General features: G+C 38.5%; 2 protein-coding genes across 2 annotated transcripts in view; both read left to right on the top strand.

Moving 5' to 3' along the window:
• LOC134844937 (spermatogenesis-defective protein 39 homolog) overlaps positions 1-23,726 on the top strand; it is a 350,820-nt gene that overhangs the window by 167,532 nt on the left and 159,562 nt on the right. The window lies entirely within an intron of this gene.
• The window catches only part of LOC134856766 (nucleoporin SEH1-like), a 142,547-nt gene continuing 133,774 nt past the window's right edge, over positions 14,954-23,726 (top strand). The window contains exon 1 of the mRNA XM_063873036.1: positions 14,954-15,373. Coding sequence (XP_063729106.1) covers positions 15,029-15,373 — 345 coding nt within the window. The 5' untranslated portion in view covers positions 14,954-15,028. The remainder of the gene's footprint in view (positions 15,374-23,726) is intronic.

Here is a 23,726-nt window from a genome sequence, read left to right as displayed (position 1 = left end):
TGGACAACATAAATGTCTAAAAAATTGTTAAAATAAGAATTCAATCTATTTCATCATTAAGGAAATCACACGCAATATTGTTTTTCTTGTAGAGTAACTCGAGGAAGTTCACATGTTTTTTAATTGACATTTTTCAAACATGATTAATTCTCATCCAAAGTTATGTCTAGAAACTGCAGAGTTCTGATTGGTTTAAAATTTTTTCTGGAAAGTTCAAGAATTTCTGAAGGAAATTTTCGTATGTGATGACGTCATTACCATAAAAGGAAATTTGTGTGGGTGGTGACGTCATGTTTTTTTAAAGAATGACGTCCTTGCCATAAAAGGAAAATTGTTTGGGTGATGATGTCACTTCTATTCAAAGAATGACGTCATGACCATAAAACGATGATTGCGTAGGCGATGACATCATTGTTAGTATAAATACGATTATTTCATTGGGTGAAATTTATTATTTTGTTTGCCAATCAGAAACAGTCAATTGAATTTAACTTCAAATGTTACCATTCATTACTTCGGGAGAAGAAGAAATTTTTTTTTTTCATTTATTCAATTGGTGTTTTAAGTTTTTAAATTTGGAATATTTCCAAGGTCCGAGTTTAATTTTTTCTATTTTTTAGATAACGCCTGCCCTTGTTCTAAAGGAGTTTTTTTTGTCCTGATTGTAAGTGATTTACTTACAATCAGCAAGAAATGAACTATCGCATGGCTAAGAAGCATGCTCAACCAATTAAATTTTTTTCTGTTTTTAAGATAATGCCTGCCCTTAGCCGAAACGAGAAAGTGAAGTGTGGAGACTGTGGAAATATGTATGTTCGTCAACATGCAGCTCGATAACGGAAAAATTGTTCTAAAGGAGTTATTTCTTGTCCTGATTTCAAGTATTTTACTTACAATCAGCAAGAAATGAACTATCAGATGGCTAAGAAGCATGCTCAACCAATTTAATTTTTTCTGTTTTTTAGATAATGCCTGCCCTTAATCGAAACGAGAAAATGAAGTGTGGAGACTGTGGAAATATGTATGTTCGTCAACATGCAGCTCGACAACGGAAAAATTGTTCTAAAGGAGTTATTTTTTGTCCTGATTTTAAGTATTTTACTTACAATCAGCAAGAAATGAACTATCAGATGGCTAAGAAGCATGCTCAACCAATTTAATTTTTTCTGTTTTTTAGATAATGCCTGCCCTTAATCGAAATGAGAAAGTGAAGTGTGGAGACTGTGGAAATATGTATGTTCGTCAACATGCAGCTCGATAACGGAAAAATTGTTCTAAAGGAGTTATTTCTTGTCCTGATTTCAAGTATTTTACTTACAATCAGCAAGAAATGAACTATCAGATGGCTAAGAAGCATGCTCAACCAATTTAATTTTTTCTGTTTTTTAGATAATGCCTGCCCTTAATCGAAACGAGAAAGTGAAGTGTGGAGACCGTGAAAATATGTATGTTCGTCAACATGCAGCTCGACACCAGAAAAATTGTTCTAAAGGAGTTATTTCTTGTCCTGATTTTAAATATTTTCTTTACAATCAGCTAGAAATGAACTATCACATGGCTAAGAAGCATGCTCAACCAAGTTCGAAGCAGTCGACGGTTTGTCCTTCTTGTGAACAAGGGCTCCGAAGTTACTACTCTCCAACAACATCGGAGAAAGGAAGATGGAACAAAACAACGGAAACCCAGTGATACTGTAGCAAACTTGAGCCAGATTGCGGAGGAAGAAGGGAAAGATGTTGAAAACTGAAGGAGGAACTTAGTGCTTGCCAACATTTTCTGGTGGATACAGAGATGGAAAATGGGAGACATAAGGTATTTAACTTCCAAATGTTCAAAAAAACATACTACAATAATCAACGAGAAACTTGAAGAAGTCTTCAACAAGCTCGACTCTGCCGCTAAAGTCAACATTTCTCTAGGGTTTGTTCCTCAAAATATTGAGACTACTGGTGAATATCGATATTTTTACGCCCAAGAAAACATTACTTTATGTGAAAAATCCCCTTTGCTCTGTACTAAAGCAGACTTGATAACAATCTAAGGAAAAGTGGAAAAATTTGATAATGTGGAGCAATGTACCAAAGAACGTCAAAATACAAGGTTGCGATTCAAGTTGATTTCTAACGTCAGAATTTTTGCTGCTTTGCTCAAAAACGTTCCAATTGGATGTCCGGACTCTGTCTTACCCGAACCTTAACTACGACATACGCAAGAGAACTATCTTTTATCTAACGAAGACAAGGAACCATACAAAGATCATTTGTGTCTTTTCCGCGCATTGGCCATGTAGATGAACGGACACAATGATCTCGATTCTCACACTTCTAGATACATTACAGATTTTGTTTCAAAGTCAGGTCATGATCCTAAAAATTTTCGTGGATTTTCCGTTGAAGACTTATCTGTTGTCGAGTTAATTGTGTAAAGAAACAGCTTTATATACGATTTTGATACCCAAGAAGGAGAATTTGTAGGAAAACTAGCTCGAAGAAGTATTGGACGATTTGATAAAACAGTCAAATTACTGAGATTTAACATCCATATCATTCATACAGATGATATAGATTGCTTTTTCAAATGCTTCCGGTGTCCTAGTTGTGACATTTTCTTTATTAAATCCGACAATTTTAACGAGCATCTTCTGAGATGCAAGGACCGAGTGAGACATGTTTACCCAAAGAACGTGTATTAGCTTTGAGAAACCTTGTTTGAAAAGCTAGAGGGATTCAACCTTCCAGTTTCTGAAGATAACAAACTTTTCAATAATCTAGCAATTTTCGATTTTGAGTCGATTTGTGTTCCTACAGAGGAATTAAAAGAAACACAAACTACAACCTGGATTGGAAAACATGTCCCAATTTCAGTCTCTATATCATCGAATCTGATTGATGAACCCATCTTTTGTACAACAAGGATCCATAGAACCTGATTATTGGTTTTGTAAGCAACCTCGAACTGTTGGCTGAAAAAAGTAAGATGAAAAACTGGAGATGAGAACGAAATTTCCAGATATTGAAGTAGCTGTGAATAATCGAATGAAAAAGGTCTTTGATCAGCTTAACGAGCGAGGTAAAAAAATTTTTCAACTAACAAATTTGAGTACGAAGACGAATGCATTGAAGATTCGGAAGAAGCAGATATGTTAACACAATTCTTGCGAATTCAGAAAAACCAACACATTAATTTGAAACAACATCTGGAGAGATATATAAAAACTTTAGCTGTTTTTGGATTTAACAGCGGTAGATATGATTTGATTTTGACGAAGTCCTACTTAATCCCTTATATGATTCGCGATAAAGAACAAGAAACATCAGTCATCAAAAAAGCAAATAACTTTTTACCCTTCAAGTTGGAGAAGTGCAATTTCTCGACATAATGAATTTTCTGGATGGGGCAACTACTCTAGATTCTTTTCTCAAAGACTATAAAGCTAGCGAAACGAAAGAATTCTTCCCCTAGGAGTGGTTTGACAACCCAGACAAGCTTGATTTTCCCGAATTACCACCGTATGAAGCCTTTTTTCAGTAAACTTAGAAACAACAATCCTCTAGACAAACATTTCGTTGATTAGGAGAAGCTGAGAAAGAGTGGGTTTGACGAACTGCAAGTACTGAAAAAGCTTCAAATGAAGACTGTGCCTCCATCTGGTTTGGATAATTACAATTACTTATAAGATACTTGGCAGAAAAACGGAATGACTGTGTTCAAAGACCCTGGAGGCAATGCAAAAAAGATTCAATTTCATCAGAACAAGGGGATAGATATGTTGAAACTTAAATGTAAATCTTTCAAATCTAGCAAGCATATGTCTACACAAATCTACAAACTACAAATTTTATCCATTTTGCGAAAGCGATAAAGATCTGTGTGAAAAATTTAGACAAGACATGACTCGTTGACCTTCCTTTGTTTTCACTCGAAAAGCTGTTTTTAATGAGACTTTCATCAGAAATTCATCAAACGTTTGTAAATCAATCGTTGGAATTGATGCAAGTCATCTCTACCCTTTCTCAATGTGTCAAGATATGCCAACAGGCCTGTACACGAGATGGGAGTTTGACACTGATATGCAGAAATTCAAGGCTAGACATAATCGAACTCGCAACTTTGAGAATATTGTCATGTCTTTTACCAAGAAACAAGACCAGAATGTAAAATTGAGAGCTTTTCTACATTTGGAAAACAAATAAATCGACTGTTTTAATGAAGGTTATTGTGATCACTGTAAGACAGTGTTCGAAGCAATGGGATGTTACTACCACTTCTGTTCTTGTCAAGAAGATCGTCCCTCTTAACAAATCAGGATATTGAGCGAGTAAACAAAAAGAGAGAGAGATGGATGATATGCGACGGGATTACATAAAAGAGAAAGGATACAAAATTGAATGACAAGATCAAAAAACGTGTCAAAACCCATTTTCCTTAGAAAAGATCTTTCTACAGACTCACTTCTATGAACAATAAAAGATGGATCCCTTTTTGGCTACGTTCAACGCGACTTAGTTGTTCCAGATGAACTGAAATCAAAATTTGCCAACTTTCCTCCATTTTCAAAAATACTGAGATTTGAAGAAACTATATTGGAGACTACATGAAGAATTATGCAATTGAAAACTAAATGTTAAGACATCCTCAAAGAATGCTGATATCTAGTTTCAAGCTAGAAAATGGAACAGTTATAACTCCTCTCGTCAACCTCTATATGGAACTTGGATTGCAGTGCACCAAAGTTTACCGTTTTGTTCAATATTCTCCTCGGAAATTCTTTAATAATTTTGTTCAGTCAGTGGTTGATGCGAGAAGAGAAGGAGCTGAAAACCCTTTGTCAGGACTTTAAGCAGAAACTATGAAGCTGTTAGGCAATTCCTCCTATGGACATCAGATCATGGATAGATCCAGGCATACAATTACGAAGTATCTGAACGATGAAAAAAACTCATAGAGCGATCAATGAGCCATTGTTCAAAAGATTGAATTCATTTGAAAAAGACTTGTATGAGGTGGACTTGACGAAATCAAACATTGAACACAGATAGCCCATCATCGTTGGATTTTTCTTACTGCAGTATGCGAAACTGAGAATGTTGGAACTATACTATAAATACTTTGACAAGTTCTGTGATGTCAATAATTTTGAAGAGTTGGAGTTGAATTGCTGTTTCGAAGTTTCTGTTAGATTTCGGCATAGTTTCAAGTAAAAAAAACACTGTTTAAAAATGTAAGATTATTTAATAAAATAGTTAATAAGTCGAATTATACCAAATCTTATCGTGTTTTGAAGTTTTTTTTGAAAAATTTTCAATTATCAATTTGCGCAAAAAACTCTTACCACTAACTTACCATGAACCAAAAAACTAATTACATGACCTTCATTTCACAACCCACACGTAATTAAGCAACAATGCTTACCAATTAGATAACGCGCGCAAAATTTTTGCGAAAAAGTTAGACATTTCCACACAAAATCCAAAAAAATATCGTTTTTCTTACTATTCTCTTACCATCACACAAACCATGAAACCTTACCAATTTGTTCCCTAATTTAACAGACTGAAGACTCTATACCCAATGTTAATACATAGCTTGGAGACCGGATGTTCTATTCCCTATCTTAATTTACGTGGGTCTCCAAGGACCCCCCCCCCCCCACTTTAGCTCCAACATCTACTACTTATGCGGTTGTATATGGGTTGTCAAAAACTCGAAGCACCGGAGTTGCATTACACGCTATTAAGTTTTAAGTGCAGCGTTGACTACTACGGTAGAAGATGGATCGCGCTTCGAGAGAGAGTAACAGTCATTATGCAAAAAGTACTTCTATACGATAAAGCTCAAAAGTGAAAAAGAAATTTCGTTAAACATACAAAATTAATGCGTTTGAAAAGCTTAAACGTGGCGAGATAGCGAAGTCTACTTTTAATTATATAATAGGTTCCTCCATTTTTTTGTGTTTTGGGAAATTTTTTTCGGTTATTCTTTTGAGCTGACCTTTTCTTTCGGAATATCAAGTAACATGACTTCTCATTGGTTAATGATCGCAGTTCATTTCTTGACGTAAATAATTCAAGTAACTATGAGAACCATTTTACTTACTTGTTTGCCCATCTTAGTTTTATATTGAGGGCTACTTTTTTATTTGCCCTTGCACATACTTTGTCTTCTGTTTACTGGGTCTTAAACATTTGATTGAATGATTAATATATGTTCGAGCTATGATACTTAAGCAACTCATTTGAACTAACCAATAGATAGACTCGGTGCATTCGGATACCTGTCTCAGATACAAACCAACTGTTGTTCTTGCACAACTTGATACCCAAAGACCGAGTCGTTTGCATGAGAAGCATCGGCTGTGAAAATACAATTATTAACTCAGGTTACTTGGAGCAAAACTTCCAAGTTATCTTGAAGCCAGATCTATCATATGTACGAGCATCCGGATTGATATTCAACGCCTCTTTGAATTAGATTTTTCTGAAGTTAATAGACGAAGGACGTGAAATATTTTCTCGGCGTTTAGCAAATAGTTTACTGAAATCTTTTAAATGGTAGAGCTTCTCCTAATCTCTGTAGCTTGATTTTTTGTATGGTAATATCTGCGCTGCTCTGACAACAGATTTTGATTCACGCTTACATTTAGGCAATTTGAAATATTTTAAATAGTTTTTTCAACAGTCAAAAATTTCAACCTGCTTCTGGTTTTTTCCTTTCATCTCTACGTGTTACTCAAGTAAATGTCTCGGTGAAATTGTTAATAGTCTAACGAGAAGATGATTCTTTTGTTCGCAATCACGTGCCATCCAAATAAGTTGCTAAGTGAAAAGTCGTATTGCGTACATATGTATTTCCCCTTTGATAAGACTTTTTTGTCCATGAACGTAGTGAAGACCCCCTATTTGTCGTTTTTTTTGTTTTTGTTTTCCAGGAAAAAGTTTAAACATTGTTCACGCTCAAATTTGATTTTTCGCTGCTGGACGTTTCAAATTCTTTAGCAAAATGTTTTAATTACACTTTCCAAAAGCAAAAGTTCATGCCATGAAAAAAAAACGTGAATATGTAGAAGTGTACTCATTGGAGGTACGTTTATATCTAGTTAGAGAGCGTAAAAAGAACAACTTAAATTCTCTAACAACATCAGCGCCAATGGCGACACGCATAGTCAACAGTTCTGTACGGTTGACCTTGACACAATACCAATATTATATAATACATAATACGTAATAATCATATGTTACTCAATATGCTTCACCACACTTCCCCTTCATCAATTTAGTATGTATAGTATTTAATTTTACTGCTCTATTAATAAATATACATAGTTTTAGCTATATCAAGAGTTCACTAGTCTTCCAACCCTTTTTCCCTCTTGCGGCGTAAGTTAAAGTTTTTTCAGGTTGCCTACAGGCTTTCTTGTTCTTCCAAAATCTGACGGTGATCTTCCTCCGTCATGCTGATTGCTGATAATTTGTCAGCAATATCCAAATCATCAGTTACCATCGGACAGCCGGAGTCTCCACTTATGTTTGAAATGTCAGCGGTCCCATAATTGACCGCCGATCCTTAGCTATCGATACTGGCATATCCCTTCTTTGGTGAATCCGTAACCATATCGATTAGCCCATTCGGTTCCGCAGATGACTGCGTGGCAACCGGCGGGCAACTGAAGGGACTGCGTGGCAACTGGCATATCCCGTCTTTGGTGAATCCGTAACCGTATCGATTAGCCCATTCGGTTCCGCAGATGACTGCGTGGCAACCGGCGGGGAGCTGACCACCGAAACCGTCGGTGTTTCAGCGCTTGATTCGGCCGATATGGGCGCCGGAGGGATTCATCTTTTCTCCTTAGTGACCTCTGCTCGTTTCTCGGGAGTATTTGGACACGAGCCGAATTTGACTCGTCGGGCAGTCTGAGTTGGACTGCCATCTTTCCCCGCCGGTACGCGCGGAATCGATGGCTTCTCGAGTGCACTGGATATCGGCTTGCGCCACGTCGACCAATTTGCCAAGCCCAGGGTTCTTCCTACTGTTTCTCATGCGTGCTTCGAGATCTTGATAGAAGGACTGTAAACGTAATCCATCTACGGTCTTTTCTTGCACGTCCGTGACGATGGCAATGCCTTTAGAATGCTTGTTGATGCGGCGTAGCTTGTCCAATACGTCAATAAAGTGCTCCAATACCGCACTATCAAATCCACTTATGTCGTCTTGTGCATAGCCAGCCCCCCAATAGAAACGACACATTTCCCGGTCGAAGTATGTGTCTTCGGCGTTTCGTTTCTTGGGGCTCGGGATCTTCTTTGATGTGCCTCTTTTTTGTATTTGCCCCTGGTCACGACTATGATAAGAACCGCGGGGGCGGTTGGCCGTCTTGAGAATGGATCCCGGGGTCCTCAGTTTCTCGCTAGTTTCCTCTTCATCCGAACTGTCATTTGCCTGTACTACGTTTACTGTCGCGGTCTCCGAGGAAATGACACTGGTGAAAAGAATTGGGGTAGGGGGGGGGGGGGTTTCGATCACGTAGTGGTCGGGTATTGTGCCTCACTACTGCTCTCGGTGTTTAGAACTGCGGGCTACTTGATTTTACCGGATCCGTCGGCACGACGATGGGCGGCGACATAAGGCCTTCCATTTTCAATGGCTCTGGCGTTGCGACTTGTTCGGGCCGCTTGTGTGGATTTACTGATCGTCCACTCTTGAGGATTCGTATGCCGTAAAGCGAGTTTCCTCCGCCTCCTCCGTTGACGAAATAACGATGGCACTGCTTTGCTCCTTTAGCCTGCACTGAAATCTGTTTGAACTCCACCGTTTTCCTCGGAAATAGAAGAAGGGAGGATTCCCTCAGTCTTTGTTGGCTGTGCGACGGTTTGGCGCGAAACTGACACTGGGCAACTAGGCGCAGAGTTAGCACTTATGTCCAAATTACCCACTGGGCTTTTTACTGACAGGAGTCCCCCCCCCCCCGACGAGCTGTCAATCACAATTGGATTGTCTACTGATCCGACATTTTGGGCGCCTTATCTTTTTTCTCGACTCGGCAGCACCTTGGGAAGTCGTATGCGATTCCATCAGCTTGGCTATTTTTCTTGGATCTTCAAGATTACTTGTTCGTCGATTGTACGAATCGGTCGGCTGTGTGCTGGGCGTTTTCGGTGTCGCTTGTGTTGGTTCTGAAGATCTTTGACCTTAACTTATCGAAATATCAGATTTGGGAATCCTTTTCCCCGAATCCAACGTGATTGTATGATCAGTCTCTCGCACATTTTTTTCCGACAAAGGTTTAAAATACGGTTCCGATTTTAACCGATCTTGTTTTTTCGAAAGAGCTTGTAACTTTTTTTTCTCTGAGAAATCAAGATAGGTGCTTTTTTGTGTGTCCTGACTGAGCCCCGCACCCTCCTCTCCATGTGTTCCCAATGGATGTTCAATCCGTTCGTAAGTTTCCATCGGTGCAGTTTTGTAGGTATAATTTTGCATCACTTTGGCCGGGAACATCTTGTTTTTTTTTATCTCAGAAACATAACACCATTTTCCAGATTGTATTCGGTTTGCGTCCGAAATGTGCCTCGAACGGCGATCAGCCCTTTGACTGATGGGTTGTTGTGCGAATACTATATTCAATTTCCTTGAACACGGTTTTGAGCGCGAGTGTAGGCGTTTAAAAAGAATACGCCATAGGGCGTTCACTGATAGTTCTGATACATTGTTCGGCGAGACCAATTGCCCGGTGTTTACCTACAGGAGCAAACATCAATTGAATGCTTTTCATAGTACAAAAATACCGAATATACTTGCAATTGAAGCCCGATCTTGGTCAGTCCGAATGACCCGCGGTATGTCGTCTAGCGCAATACAGCTTTCAAGGAAATTCTTGGTTCGGGTAGTAATTTTAAATGACTGAAACTTAGAGAATCGATCCACACAGATGAGGATATGTTGTTACCCCCCTCCCCATCCCAAACCGCCGGTAACGGCCCTTAGAAATCCAACTGAGTCTCCTGATTCGGTTCTTCTAAAACGTCTAGAGGCATCCTATCTCCCTCAGGAATTACTGATTTGAAATTTTTACCTGATTATATACACTCTCGAAAGTTTGCCTCCTTCAACTGTATTTGCCGGTTCATGTGGGGCCACTAAAAATAATGATTGGCAACGTCTCGCATCTTTCACATGCCCGAATGCCCTTTATGTAGGCGCATCATTATGGGAGCCCGTAACTGTGGGGTCACCACCATATTGTCGAGAAAGAGGATACCGTTAGAAGTATTTAACTTATCAAAGTAATTGGCGAAATATGGGCCCAAGTCCTAAATCTGACTGTAATTGTTTGATTTTAAAGCCTCAATAATAATCTCAAAATTTCATCCGTTTGAGTAAGTATAGCAACAAGTTCGGCGTCGAAAAACTCGGGCCACTCAAACAGGCTAGCCAGAACTATTTCCGGGAGGATAACAGATGTATTAGCCGACGGCTGTTTTGAAGCAGTAGTCCAGATGACATTGTTAGCAGGCAATTTACGGGTCTCCTGCCCTTCATTAGAATTCAGTAGTATTCATCAATGGACTTAGTAACAAACAGTTTTTGCAATACTCTGTGCGCTTGTGGCCAGCTGTACAAACTTTGAAACAAAAGACAGTTTTGAAACGCGTTAATGAGTTTCTTCGCAGCGATTTCCTTCCGATGACGTAATTCTCGTTCCTATTTTGTACTCGATTACGTCATTAATTGAAACGTTTTCCACCGTGTTTAACTTAGCCGCTGGTTGAAATAGCATACAAATTGCAATAATTTGTGCTACAACGAAAGTGTTGTCTGATTTGGATTGTTTTGGTGCTTATCCCATGGGGGTGGCGGGACAAATAATCCACCAAACTCATTTTCTTGCCCGAGATATGTTCGATTTCAAAATCGAACGATAACAGTCGGTCTACCCACCGTACTAATCTTTTTTGAGTTGTTTTGGTATTTTTCTCTTCGGATAAACGCATGGTATTGCTTTATGATCTGTGACTATCTTGAATGCAGTTCCAAACAAGTAATTCCAATTCGTGTATATTGTGTTTTAATTCGGCTTCATTTAGGAACCTGGTAGCGTACGAAGTCGGTTTCCAGCCATCCGAATGTAGCTGTTCCAATGCGGCCCCTAGGCCCTGTTTAGAAGCATCACCTTTCACCCTAGTTGATTTGTGCACGTCGAAAAGATGATTTTGGACAAATTGGCTGACAACCTTCATCTTTTCAAAGGCTTTTCCATAGGAGTCGTCCCATTCAAAACGAGATTGTTTTTTCATAAGGTTCCGAAACGGTTCCGTTTTAACAGCAAGGTTTGGTATAGTTATGATAAATTGATTAATGGACCCTATTAATGACCGAATGTCGGTAATGTTTTCCGGTTGCATTTTTTTTTGCAATAGACTCGACTTTTCGTTCGATGGGTACAATACCTTTAGTGGATAAGCGAAATCCTAGCCACTCGATTTTTTTAACAAAGAAAGTACAGTTACTCTATTTAATTGAGGCGTTATTGGAATCAAGAACTTCCAGCGTCCGCGTGACTTCACTCCAGTGGGGTTCTACTGAACCTCTGGTTGTGATTAATATGTCATCTAAGTACACGTGCACCACCGGTAAGTGTCCCAGCAAGGAATCCATTTTTTTGTTGATATTCATTGGGCTTATCCCCCAAACCATAAAACCCCGATTTAAACCGGTATGTCCCCGTTATCGTTCCGCCCACGATGTTGAAGTTACATTGTCGGCTAGTAGCTTCACTAAGTTTCATTTGGGAATACACGTATTTTAGATCGATAATGGAAAACCAAACTGGATCTTCCGTATTACCACTAATGGCCAAGGCAACATTATCCACCATTTCATTCAAGTTAGGCATTTGGTAACGGTTGCGGCAAGTTTGTTTAATAATTAACTTCGAATTTAGTGCAAGTTTCACTGACCCATTGCGTTTAGCGGTTATGACGTCGGCAAAATAAAACAATCTTCCGTACCTTTGCCTAGTTTTACGATATGGCCGTCTTCTAGCAGGCCACCGATGATTTCCATTTTTTAAGCATCCCTTTGCGTTCGAATAAGTCTTTGAACCGATGCAAGATAAACTTTACAAACTTTCGTTCTATAGGCGAATACTGCTTCCTCAAACAATCACCCTGAATCTCTACCTCGTTGACTCAGCCAGATATCGTTTTATGACGCACTTCGTTGCCCAATTGAGGTAACGCATTGTTGCTAATGATATGTCGCTGACCACCCTCGGTGATGAAGAGTTTGCCCATATCCGCTAGCCAACCCTCGGAACGAATGTCAACGAAAGTGCGCCAAGTCATTTTGATTGTATCATTATCATCTGTTACACTTTAAAATGCATTCTTCAGGTGGCTCGGGGCCGAGCAGGTTTCCAAAAACCTATCCTGGATTTTGAGTTCATGCAGTTTCGATTGTGATATAAATGACTCCAGGCTAGCGCAATCAATTTGAAGTTATTTGCTTCAACGTTTCTTTCCAAGTTGGACATCTATCAACTTACGATTTTCACGTCCCGACTTATCCCACACTGTCCTTATTGCGAACACCCCGAATTCTTCGGTCTTTTCTGTGTCCCACCTTTGTATCACATTATTTTCGTACTGCGTAAATTTTGAATCATCCACCTGATTACCTGTCGCTTTCCTACAATTTTTAGCAAAATGTCCACGTCCACTACTTTTGTTACAGATGATGTTTCTAGTGGGGCAGTCTTCTCTATGGTTCGGTTTAAACCAGTTTTCGCAATAATGACTTTTGTCTTGCCGTTGGCCTTTGACGTCGTTTATGGGTTCTCGTCGCTTCATGTAAACTGACTGTTGACTCCCCCCGGTATTCGAGCGTCCTGGGGTGAATTGATTTCTTCCAAACTTGGGAAGACCTCCGCTGACTCTTTTATACATCATTTCGCCGCCTCTTTCTTTTACCACTGCGAATTGTAATGCGTCCGATGGGAGCAACGTTTCTCATGATAAAGATAAATACGTCACGAACGATTGATTCTTTCTTGGGACTAAAATCGCACCCCCGGAAAAGATACTCAACAAACCATAAAACTGCTCCATTCCTCGGTTTTCCCGTTACTTACGTCCGAACAAAATAAACCGACGGCTCGTCACGTTTGGCTCTTTCAGAATTACCTCTGTAGCCAACTTCCACAACTCAGTGAAGGATAGGAATAACTTTGACTTGAGTCGTTTATCTGCCTCTCTGCTAGTGCTACTTTGAATAAACGTTTCTCTTGCTCCGACCGACGGGTTTCCTCCGTTTGACATGCTTGTAAAGCACGTTCATTATGTGCTTCTCGAGCCGCTCTCACCTGAGCTTTTTCTGTTCCCTGTGGTTCCTCCAAAGTCTTGTAATCATTTGGTGGCAACGTATTTTCGGCCAGTAGGTCTTCAATATCGATCTTTTTCTTTGCATTTACGATAAGCTGAAATCTTTGCGCCCAATCCTCCCAAGAAACTGGCGGTTGTTGAGTCGGTCCATTCCAGAACACATCCAGCCCGCGATAGCTCGATTCCGTATGTGACTGCGCCATGTAGAAGTGTACTCATTGAAGGTACGTTTATATCTAGTTATCGTAAAGAGAGTGTAAAATGAACAACATAAATTCTCTAAAAACAGCAGCGCCAATGCCGACACGCATAGTCAACAGCTCTGTACGGTTGACCTGGACACCATACCATTATAACATAATACATAATACGTAATAATCATAAGTTACTCAATATACTTCACCACAGAATAGCTTTTTGGTATGGACTTCAAAATTCAGATTTCCCAGCTTTCGAAAATAGGGTTCGTTTTATCAAAAATTTGCCAATGATAGAATTTCAAAAAGCGTTAAGACGAGTTATGTAAGTTACATTTTTCAACTTAAGTTTTATTCGGTCTGCTTGAGCTCACTGACACTTTTCCAACCGTCTGTTTAATCACTTCTATTTTATACACCATTCCCCCCCCCCAATTTACAGATTCCGAAGCCTCGTTGGTTTCCCTCAAATTTATTTTTGGTATTGCTGGTCGGTCTTTTTTTCTGCGCAGTTTTTGACTTTGTTTTAGCTTCTCTTGATTCGCATGCCTCAAATCGACGGTGGTGTTAACGCAATGTACTCTCGGATTTAGTTTTGTCAGCTTGTCTGTCGATGTAACCAGAAAAAATGGCTGACAGCATAGCCATTCAGAATTTAGATTAACTCTGCAATTTTGAAATTAAACTTGATTTTTCTAAACTTGAAAGGAATGAAACCTTATGTCTGATGTAAGCTAAAAAGTGGATTAATGCGCCCTTTTAAATTTGAAGTAGGCGGAGTGTGTCATTTTTGAACGGAACCGAGTGCTTCTATAACTCGGTATCTGCCCATGTATTGTCAATATAATCGAGCATTGCCGAGTTATGATTTGATTATGAAGCGAACTTTTGACTATGATCTGAAAGCAAAATGGCATTCAAATTGGATGAAATTCAGTTTTAAATATCTTCTCTTGATGAAAAGGACTGTCTAAGAGTTTTTTTTCCAACGGGAATAGAGTTTAAATCGACTGAGTTGCATGAGAAATGCTTGATCATTTTCATTACAATTGGGTTTTTGGTGGGAAAACACCAGAAGTTTATTTGTGTTCTAGGACAAAAACTAATAGCTCGTTCAGCCGTGTTGGGAACTGTCAAACCTCTTAGTTTGGGTAACCGTAAGTCCAATCATAGAATAGCACTAACGCTAATCAATTTTTGAGTGAGCAACTAGACGTTTTTCAAAACGCATCATTGGTTTTGTTTTATACTTGAATGTTTTTTTTTCCAAAATCCCCAATGAATTAATTTCAAAGACCCTAATTCTGTACAGTTTGCATGTTGCCTTACTTTTGAACTGATGATTTTTATGATGAGCTCATGATTCTCATTTTCAGTTCAAATGATATGATGGTTTTCTCATCATTAATTTGTCACTAGTATAGTGTGTCCCTGCCTGTCTTTACAACTTATGACATGTCGAACTACACAAACTCGAGTGTCAAGCATGGACATCTGGACCGCATCAATGACATTTCATTCGACAGCACTGGACGCAGAATGGCAACCTGTTCCAGTGACATGTGTGTGAAGATCTGGAAAAAGGCTGCTCCAGAAGCAGGCATCCCCTCAAACTACTCTATGTCCTCTCCTCCAATGTCGGATGACGACGGAATCATGTCCTCGACGCAATCGGGCGAGTCTTCTGCTGACGTGGAGAGCCAGATGGTGAATGGAGCCAAATGGATCAACACTCACAAGATCCAGGCTCACAATGGACCAGTCTGGAAAGTTTCCTGGGCTGATCCCCATTTTGGACAGGTCAGTCTTTCGGCTGAAAGCGTTCATGCTGAAAGCTATCATGCTTCGAAGTTTTGATTTGCTGCTGATGAGTTTTTTTAATAAAGAGATAAATTGTTACAAATTGAAAATGCTTATCGGATCTATTTAACTATCTCCACTATGGTATCTACTAAAGAATCTCAACCCCTGTAGTTTAAAGCAGTAAGTTAACACTAGAGCTTTCTTTTCAGAATTCTAATTTTGCCGCATTCTGATAGGTCGAAAATTCGATCAACTAAATCTCCTTAACAATCTGCCCCCTTTGTTGAGAGGGAGATTGTTAAGTAGATTCTGCTTATTGTGCAATTTCTTTTATGAAAACTATGTGATAACCATTTTCGCTTGGCTGTAAAAAAATTTCCATATTTCCTGCAAAATTTTAGAGTTGATGAACGTAACTCAGATCATATAGGTTGCGGTTTTTTTTCCGTTTTTTTTCAAGAAAAGTCGTAAAGTTTTGTTCGCGCTCAGTTTTTCTGATTTTCGCATTTTTTAAATTATTTTTAAGCTTGTTCATTTCGTTTTTGTAAAAGGAAGGCAAACTCAACTATCGGACATTTAAATTGTAGAGGTCACAAAAAACGTAATCGACTTCTAGTATGGAAGGTGGATTTCAACTTTCAGATTTACCAAAGAAATGATTATACTTATTGATCCGGTTTTATCAAATTGGCTTATTTTTTTCAAAAATTAAGTTTTATCAAAAGACGCTAGTCATAGGTTGTTTTGGAAATTCAAAGACTTTTAAGGGCATCTAACTTTTCTTTAAAAGGAAATATTTTTTTGTTGATTTGCTTTCATTGACTCTGTCTGTTGGCTATGTTCTGTTTAACGCAAAATAAAAAAAATCAAAAAAAAAATTTCTTAATTGAAATCGAATGTATTCAAATCATTGGTAGCCGTGTAAGTTGAATAGTCGGCAGCCGTAGGACTGATGAGGCCAAGTTTGCGGTAGTATTGGCCCCTTTCTGGCACATTGACTGACTCCTTACTGGTACATTACTGATATCGTACTAGTACATAGAACTTTTAGTTTTTCCGAACTTTGATTATAATGTCGCACGTTCGCTTTCATAGTGTTGTAGAAACGTCGAGGCATTCTTGTGCTTCTTCTGTTGAAAATGCCGCCAAATTGTTTGCAAGTTAATCAAGCAGGTCGAAACAACAAGTCACTTCCTCGAAACTAAGCTCAGAGCATTCGATTTTGCTTGATTTGGCCTTTTGGTCGTGACTTCTTCCTCAAGCTCCACGGTAGTGTAGCGGCGTCTCAATTGGCGGAAGTAGTGTAGCGGCGTCTCCAGAAGCAGGCATCCCCGGAAGTAGTGTAGCGGCGTCTCCAGGAACAGGCATCCCCTCAAACTACTATGTCCTCTCCTCCAATGTCGGATGACGACGGAATCATGTCTTCGACGCAATCGGGCACGTCTTCTGCTCACGCGGAGAGCCAGATGGTGAATGGAGCCAGATGGATCATCACTTACAAGATCCAGGCTCACAATGGACCAGTCTGGAAAGTTTCCTGGGCTGATCCCCATTTTGGACAGGTCAGTCTTTCGGCTGAAAGATATCATGCTTCGAAGCTTTGATATGCTGCTGATATGTTTTTTTTTTGATAAAGAGATAAATTGATAAAAATTGAAAATGCTTATCGGATCTATTTAACTATCTCCACTATGGTATCTACTGAAGAATCTCAACCCCTTTAGTTTAAAGCAGTAAGTTAACACTAGAGCTTTTTCATGAGAATTCTAATTTGGCTGCATTCTGATAGGTCGAAAATTCGATCAATTAAATCTCCTTAATAATCTGCCCCCTTTGTTGAGAGGGAGATTGTTAAGTAGATTCTGCTTATTGTGCAATTTCTTTTATGAAAACTATGTGATAACCATTTTCGCTTGGCTGTAAAAAAATCCAAATTGCCTGCAAAGTTTTAGATCGATGAAAGTAATTCAGACTTATATTGGTCGCGGTCTTTTTTTCAGGAAAAGTATTAAAATTTGTTTACGCACAGTTTTCCTAATTTTCACATTTTGTTTTTTGATTTATTTTTAAGCTTGTTGAATTCGCTTTTCAAAAAGAAGGCAAACTCGACTATCTAACCTTTAAGTTGTAGAGGTCACGAAAAACAATCGACTTCTAGTATGGAAAGTGGATTTAAATTTTCAGATTTACCAGCGAAATGATTATACTTATTGATCCAGTTTTCTCAATTTGGCTTAATTTTATCAAAAATTAAGTTTTATGAAAAAACGCTAGTCATAGGTTGTTTTAGAAATTCAAAGAGTTTTAAGCGCATCTATCTTTATTTTGGAAGTTAACATTTTTTGTTGACTTGCGTTCATTTACTTCGAACTGTCTGTTGGCTATGTTCTGTTTAACGCAAAATAAAACAAATCCCAAAAAGTTTTCTAAATTGAAATCGAATGTATTCAAATCAATGGTAGACGTGTAAGTTGAAAAGTCGGCAGCCGTAGGACTGATGAGGCCAAGTTCGCGGTAGTATTGGCTCATTACTGGCACATTAACTGACTCCTTACTGGTGCATTACTGATATCGTACTAGTACATAGAACTTTTCGTACTTCCGAACTTTGATTATTATGTCGCACTTCGCTTTCATAGAGTTGAAGCAATGTCGAGGCATTCTTGTGCTTTTGAGTTGGAAGCTCGGCCAAATCGTTTGCTTTCTAATCGAGCAGGTCGAAACAAGAGGTTACTTTTTCGAAACTAAGCTGAAAGTATTAGATTTCGCTTGATTTGGCTTTTTCGTCGTGACTTCTTCCTCAAGCTCATCGGTAGTGTAGCGTCGTCTCCAGTAGCAGGCATTTCCGGAAGTAGTGTAGCTGCGTCTCCAGAAGCAGGCATCCCCTCAAACTTCTTTGTCCTCTCCTCTAATGTCGGATGGCGACGGAATCATGTCCTCGACGCAATCGGGCACGTCCTCTGCTCACGTGGAGATCCAGATGGATCAACACTCACAAGATCCAGGCCCTCAATGGACCAGTCTGGAAAGTTTCCTGGGCTAATCCCCATTTTGGACTATCATGCTTCGAAGTTTTGATTTGCTGCTGATGATTTTTTGAATAAAGAGATAAATTGTTACAAATTGAAAATGCTTATAGGACCAATGTAACAATCATCCTCTATGGTATCTACTAAAGAATCTCAACCTCTGTGATTTTAAGCAGTAAGTTAACACTACAGCTTTCTTTTGAGGATACTAATTTTGCTGCATTCTGATATGTAGAAAATTCGATCAATTAAATCTCGTTAACAATCTGCCCCTTTGTTGAGAGGGAGATTGTTAAGTAGATTCTGCTTGTTATGCAATTTCTTTTTATGAAAATTATGGGAACCATTTTGGCGTGGCTGTAAAAAAATCCAAATTGCCTGCAAAGTTTTAGATCGATGAAAGTAAGTCAGACTTATATTGGTCGTGGTCTTTTTTTTCAGGAAAAGTAATAAATTTTGGTTACGCTCAGTTTTCCTAGTTTTCACATTTTGTTTTTTGATTTATTTTTAAGCTTGTTCAATTCGCTTTTCAAAAGGAAGGCAAACTCGACTATCTAACCTTTAAGTTGTAGAGGTCACGAAAAACAATCGACGTCTAGTATGGAAAGTGGATTTTAATTTTCAGGTTTACCAGCGAAATGATTATACTTATTGATACAGTATTATCAAATTGGCTTAATTTTTTTCGAAAATTAAGTTTTATCAAAAGACGCTAGTCATAGGTTGTTTTAGAATATCAAAGACTTTTAAGGGCATCTATATTCTTTAAAAGTAAATATATTTTGTTGACTTGCGTTCATTGACTTTAAATGTCTGTTGGCTATGTTCTGTTTAACGCAAAATTAAAAAAAAATCCCAAAAAGTTTTATAATTTGAAATCGAATGTATGCAAATCAAAATAACAAAACTTTTTCAAAATTTTTTTTTAACATTGAAGTAGAATGTATTCAAATCATTGGTAGATGTGTAAATTGAAACATCGGCAGCCGTAGGACTGATGAGGCCAAGTTAGTGGTAGTATTGGCTCCTTACGGCACATTGACTGACTCCTTACTGGTATATTACTGATACCTTACTAGTACTTAAGCCTTTTCGTACTTTCCGAACTTTGATTATTATTTCGCACCTTCGCTTTCATAGCGTTGAACCAACGTCGAGACATTTATATGCTTTTTGAGTTGGAAACGCGGCCAAATCGTTTGCAAGTTAATCGGGCAGGTTGAAACAAGAGGTTACTTTCTCGAAACTAATCTCAGAGTTTTCGATTTCGCTTGATTTGCCTACTTGGTCGTGACTTTTTCCTCAAGCTCCACGGTTGTGTAGGGGCGTCTCCAGAAGCAGGCATCCCCGGAAGTAGTGTAGCGGCTTCTCCAGAAGCAGGCATCCCATCAAACTACTCTATGTGTTCTCCTCAAATGTCGGATGACGACGGAATCTTTCCTCGACGCAATCGGGCACGTCTTCTGCTCACGTGGAGAGCCAGATGGATCAACAATCACAAGATCCAGGCCGTCAATGGACCAGTCTGGAAAGTTTCCTGGACTGATCCCCATTTTGGACAGGTCAGTCTTTCAGCTGAAAGCTTTCATGCTGAAAGCTATCGTGCTTCGAAATTTCGATTTGCTGCTGATGATTTTTTTGAATAAAGTGATAAATTGATACAAATTGAAAATGCTTATCGGATCGATTTAACAGTCTCCCTTTATGGTATCTACTAAAGAATCTCAACACCTGTAGTTTAAAGCAGAAAGTTAACACCAGCGTTTTTTGAGAATTCTAATTTTGCTGCATTCTGATAGGTCGAAACTTCGATCAGTTAAATCTTGTTAACAATCTGCCCTCTTTGTTGAGAGGGAGATTGTTAAGTAGATTCTGCTTGTCATGCAATTTCTCTTTATGAAAATTATGTGATAACCATTTTTGCTTGGCTGTAAAAAATTCCATTTTCCCGCAAAATTTTAGAGTCGATGAAAGTAATTCAGACTTATATAGGTCGCGGTTTTTTTTTGTTTTTTTTTTCAGGAAAGTCTTAAAATTTGTTCACGCTCAGTTTTTCTGATTTTCGCATTTTGTTTTTTGATTTCTTTTTAAGCTTGTTCATTACGTTAAAAGGAAGGCAAACTCGGCTATCGAACATTAAAAGTGTAGAGGTCACGAAAAGCGTGATCGACTTCTAGATTTCAAAGTGGAATTAAATTTTCAGAGTTACCAGCGAAATGATTTCAGTTAATGATTCAGTCTTCTCAATTTGGCTTAATTTTTATCAAAAAATAAGTTTTATCAAAAAGCGCCAATCCTAAGTTGTTTTAGAAAATCAAAGAGTCTTCAGGGCATCTTTTTTTCTGGGAAAGCAAATAATTTCTTGTTGACTTGCGTTCATTGTCTTCTAACTGTCTGTTGGCTATGTTCTGTTTGTCGGAAAATAACAAAACTTTTCCAAAAAATTTTAAAAATTGAAGTCGGTTGTATTCAACATATGAGTAGACGTGTAAGTAGAAAAAAACGGCAGCATTAGGACGGTAGTATTGGCTCCTTACTAACACATTGGTTTACTCCTTACTGTTACATTACTGATCCCTTACTAGTACATAGAACTTTCCGTACTTCCGAACTCTGATTTTTGTCGCACCTTCGCTTTCATAGCTTTAAAGCAACTTCGAGGCAGTCCTGTGCTTCTCGAGTTGGAAACGCGGCGAAATCGTTTGCAAGTTAATCGGGCAGGTCGAAACAAGAGGTTACTTCCACGAAACTAAGCTGAAGGTATTCGATTTCGCTTGATTTGGCTACTTCGTGACTTCTTCCTCAAGCTCATCGGTAGTGTAGCGGCGTCTCCAGAAGCAGGCATCCCCTCAAACTACTCTATGTCCTCTCCTCTAATGTCGGATGACGACGGAATCATGTCCTCGACGCAATCAGGCACGTCTTCTGCTGAAGTGGAGAGACAGATGGTGAATGGAGCCGGATGGATCAACACTCACTAGATCCAGGCTTACAACGGACCAGTCTGGAAAGTTTCCTGGGCTGATCACCATTTTGGACAGGTCAGTCTTTCGGCTGAAAGCTTTCATGCTTCGAAGTTTTGATTTGCTGCTGATGAATGTTTTTTGATCAAGAGACGAATTGATATAAATTGAAAATGCTTATCGGATCGATTTAACAATCTCCCTCTATGGTATCTACTAAAGATTCTCAACACCTGTAGTTTAAAGCAGAAAGTTTACACCAGGGTTTTTTGAGAATTCTGTTTTTGCTGCATTCTGATAGGTCGAAAATTCGATCAATTAAATCTTGTTAACAATCTGCCCGCTTTGTTGAGAGGGAGATTGTAAAGTAGATTCTACTTATCATGCAATTTCTCTTAATGAAAATTATGTGATAACCATTTTTGCTTGGCTGTAAAAAATTCCAATTTTCCTGCAACATGTTAGAGTCGATGAAAGTAATTCAGACTTATATAGGTCGCGGTTTTTTTTTGTTTTTTTTTTTCAGGAAAGTCTTAAAATTTGTTCACGCTCAGTTTTTCTGATTTTCGCATTTTGTTTTTTGATTTCTTTTTAAGCTTGTTCATTACGTTAAAAGGAATGAACTCGACTATGGAACATTAAAAGTGTAGAGGTCACGAAAAGCGTGATCGACTTCTAGATTTCAAAGTGGAATTAAATTTTCAGAGTTACCAGCGAAATGATTTCAGTTAATGATTCAGTCTTCTCAATTTGGCTTAATTTTTATCAAAAAATAAGTTTTATCAAAAAGCGCCAATCCTAAGTTGTTTTAGAAAATCAAAGAGTCTTCAGGGCATCTTTTTTTCTGGGAAAGCAAATAATTTCTTGTTGACTTGCGTTCATTGTCTTCTAACTGTCTGTTGGCTATGTTCTGTTTGTCGGAAAATAACAAAACTTTTCCAAAAAATTTTAAAAATTGAAGTCGGTTGTGTTCAACATATGAGTAGACGTGTAAATAGAAAAAAACGACAGCCTTAGGACGGTAGTATTGGTTCCTTACTAACACATTGGTTTACTCCTTACTGTTACATTACTGATCCCTTACTAGTACATAGAACTTTCCGTACTTCCGAACTCTGATTTTTATGTCGCACCTTCGCTTTCATAGCTTTAAAGCAACTTCGAGGCAGTCCTGTGCTTCTCGAGTTGGAAACGCGGCGAAATCGTTTGCAAGTTAATCGGGCAGATCGAAACAAGAGGTTACTTCCACGAAACTAAGCTGAAGGTATTCGATTTCGCTTGATTTGGCTACTTCGTGACTTCTTCCTCAAGCTCATCGGTAGTGTAGCGGCGTCCCCAGTAGCAGGCATCCCCTCAAACTACTCTATGTCCTCTCCTCTAATGTCGGATGACGACGGAATCATGTCCTCGACGCAATCAGGCACGTCTTCTGCTGAAGTGGAGAGACAGATGGTGAATGGAGCCGGATGGATCAACACTCACTAGATCCAGGCTTACAATGGACCAGTCTGGAAAGTTTCCTGGGCTGATCCCCATTTTGGACAGGTCAGTCTTTCGGCTGAAAGCTTTCATGCTTCGAAGTTTTGATTTGCTGCTGATGAATGTTTTTTGATAAAGAGACGAATTGATATAAATTGAAAATGCTTATCGGATCGATTTAACAATCTCCCTCTATGGTATCTACTAAAGATTCTCAACACCTGTAGTTTAAAGCAGAAAGTTTACACCAGGGTTTTTTGAGAATTTTGTTTTTGCTGCATTCTGATAGGTCGAAAATTCGATCAATTAAATCTTGTTAACAATCTGCCCGCTTTGTTGAGAGGGAGATTGTAAAGTAGATTCTACTTATCATGCAATTTCTCTTAATGAAAATTATGTGATAACCATTTTTGCTTGGCTGTAAAAAATTCCAATTTTCCTGCAAAATGTTAGAGTCGATGAAAGTAATTCAGACTTATATAGGTCGCGGTTTTTTTGCGTTTTTTTTTCAGGAAAAGTCTTGAAATTTGTTCACGCTCTGTTTTTCTGATTTTCGCATTTTGTTTTTTGATTTCTTTTTATGCTTGTTCTTTACGTTTGTTAAAAGGAAGGCAAACTCGACTATCGAACATTAAAAGTGTAGAGGTCACGAAAAGCGTGATCGACTTCTAGAATAAAAATTGGAATTAAATTTTCAGATTTACCAGCGAAATGAATTTAGTTATTGATTCAGTTTTCTCAAATTGGCCCACTTTTATCAAAAGATAAGTTTTATCAAAAAATGCCAATCGTAAGTTGTTTCAGAATTTTAGAGAGTTTGAAGGGCATCTTTCATTTCTTGGAAAGTAAATATTTTTTTGTTGACTTGCGTTCGTTGAC

The sequence above is a fragment of the Symsagittifera roscoffensis genome, chromosome 1, assembly GCF_963678635.1.
Source record: "Symsagittifera roscoffensis chromosome 1, txSymRosc1.1, whole genome shotgun sequence".
NCBI classification, from domain to species: domain Eukaryota; kingdom Metazoa; phylum Xenacoelomorpha; order Acoela; family Convolutidae; genus Symsagittifera; species Symsagittifera roscoffensis.
This window is presented reverse-complemented; position numbering and strand designations above follow the sequence as displayed.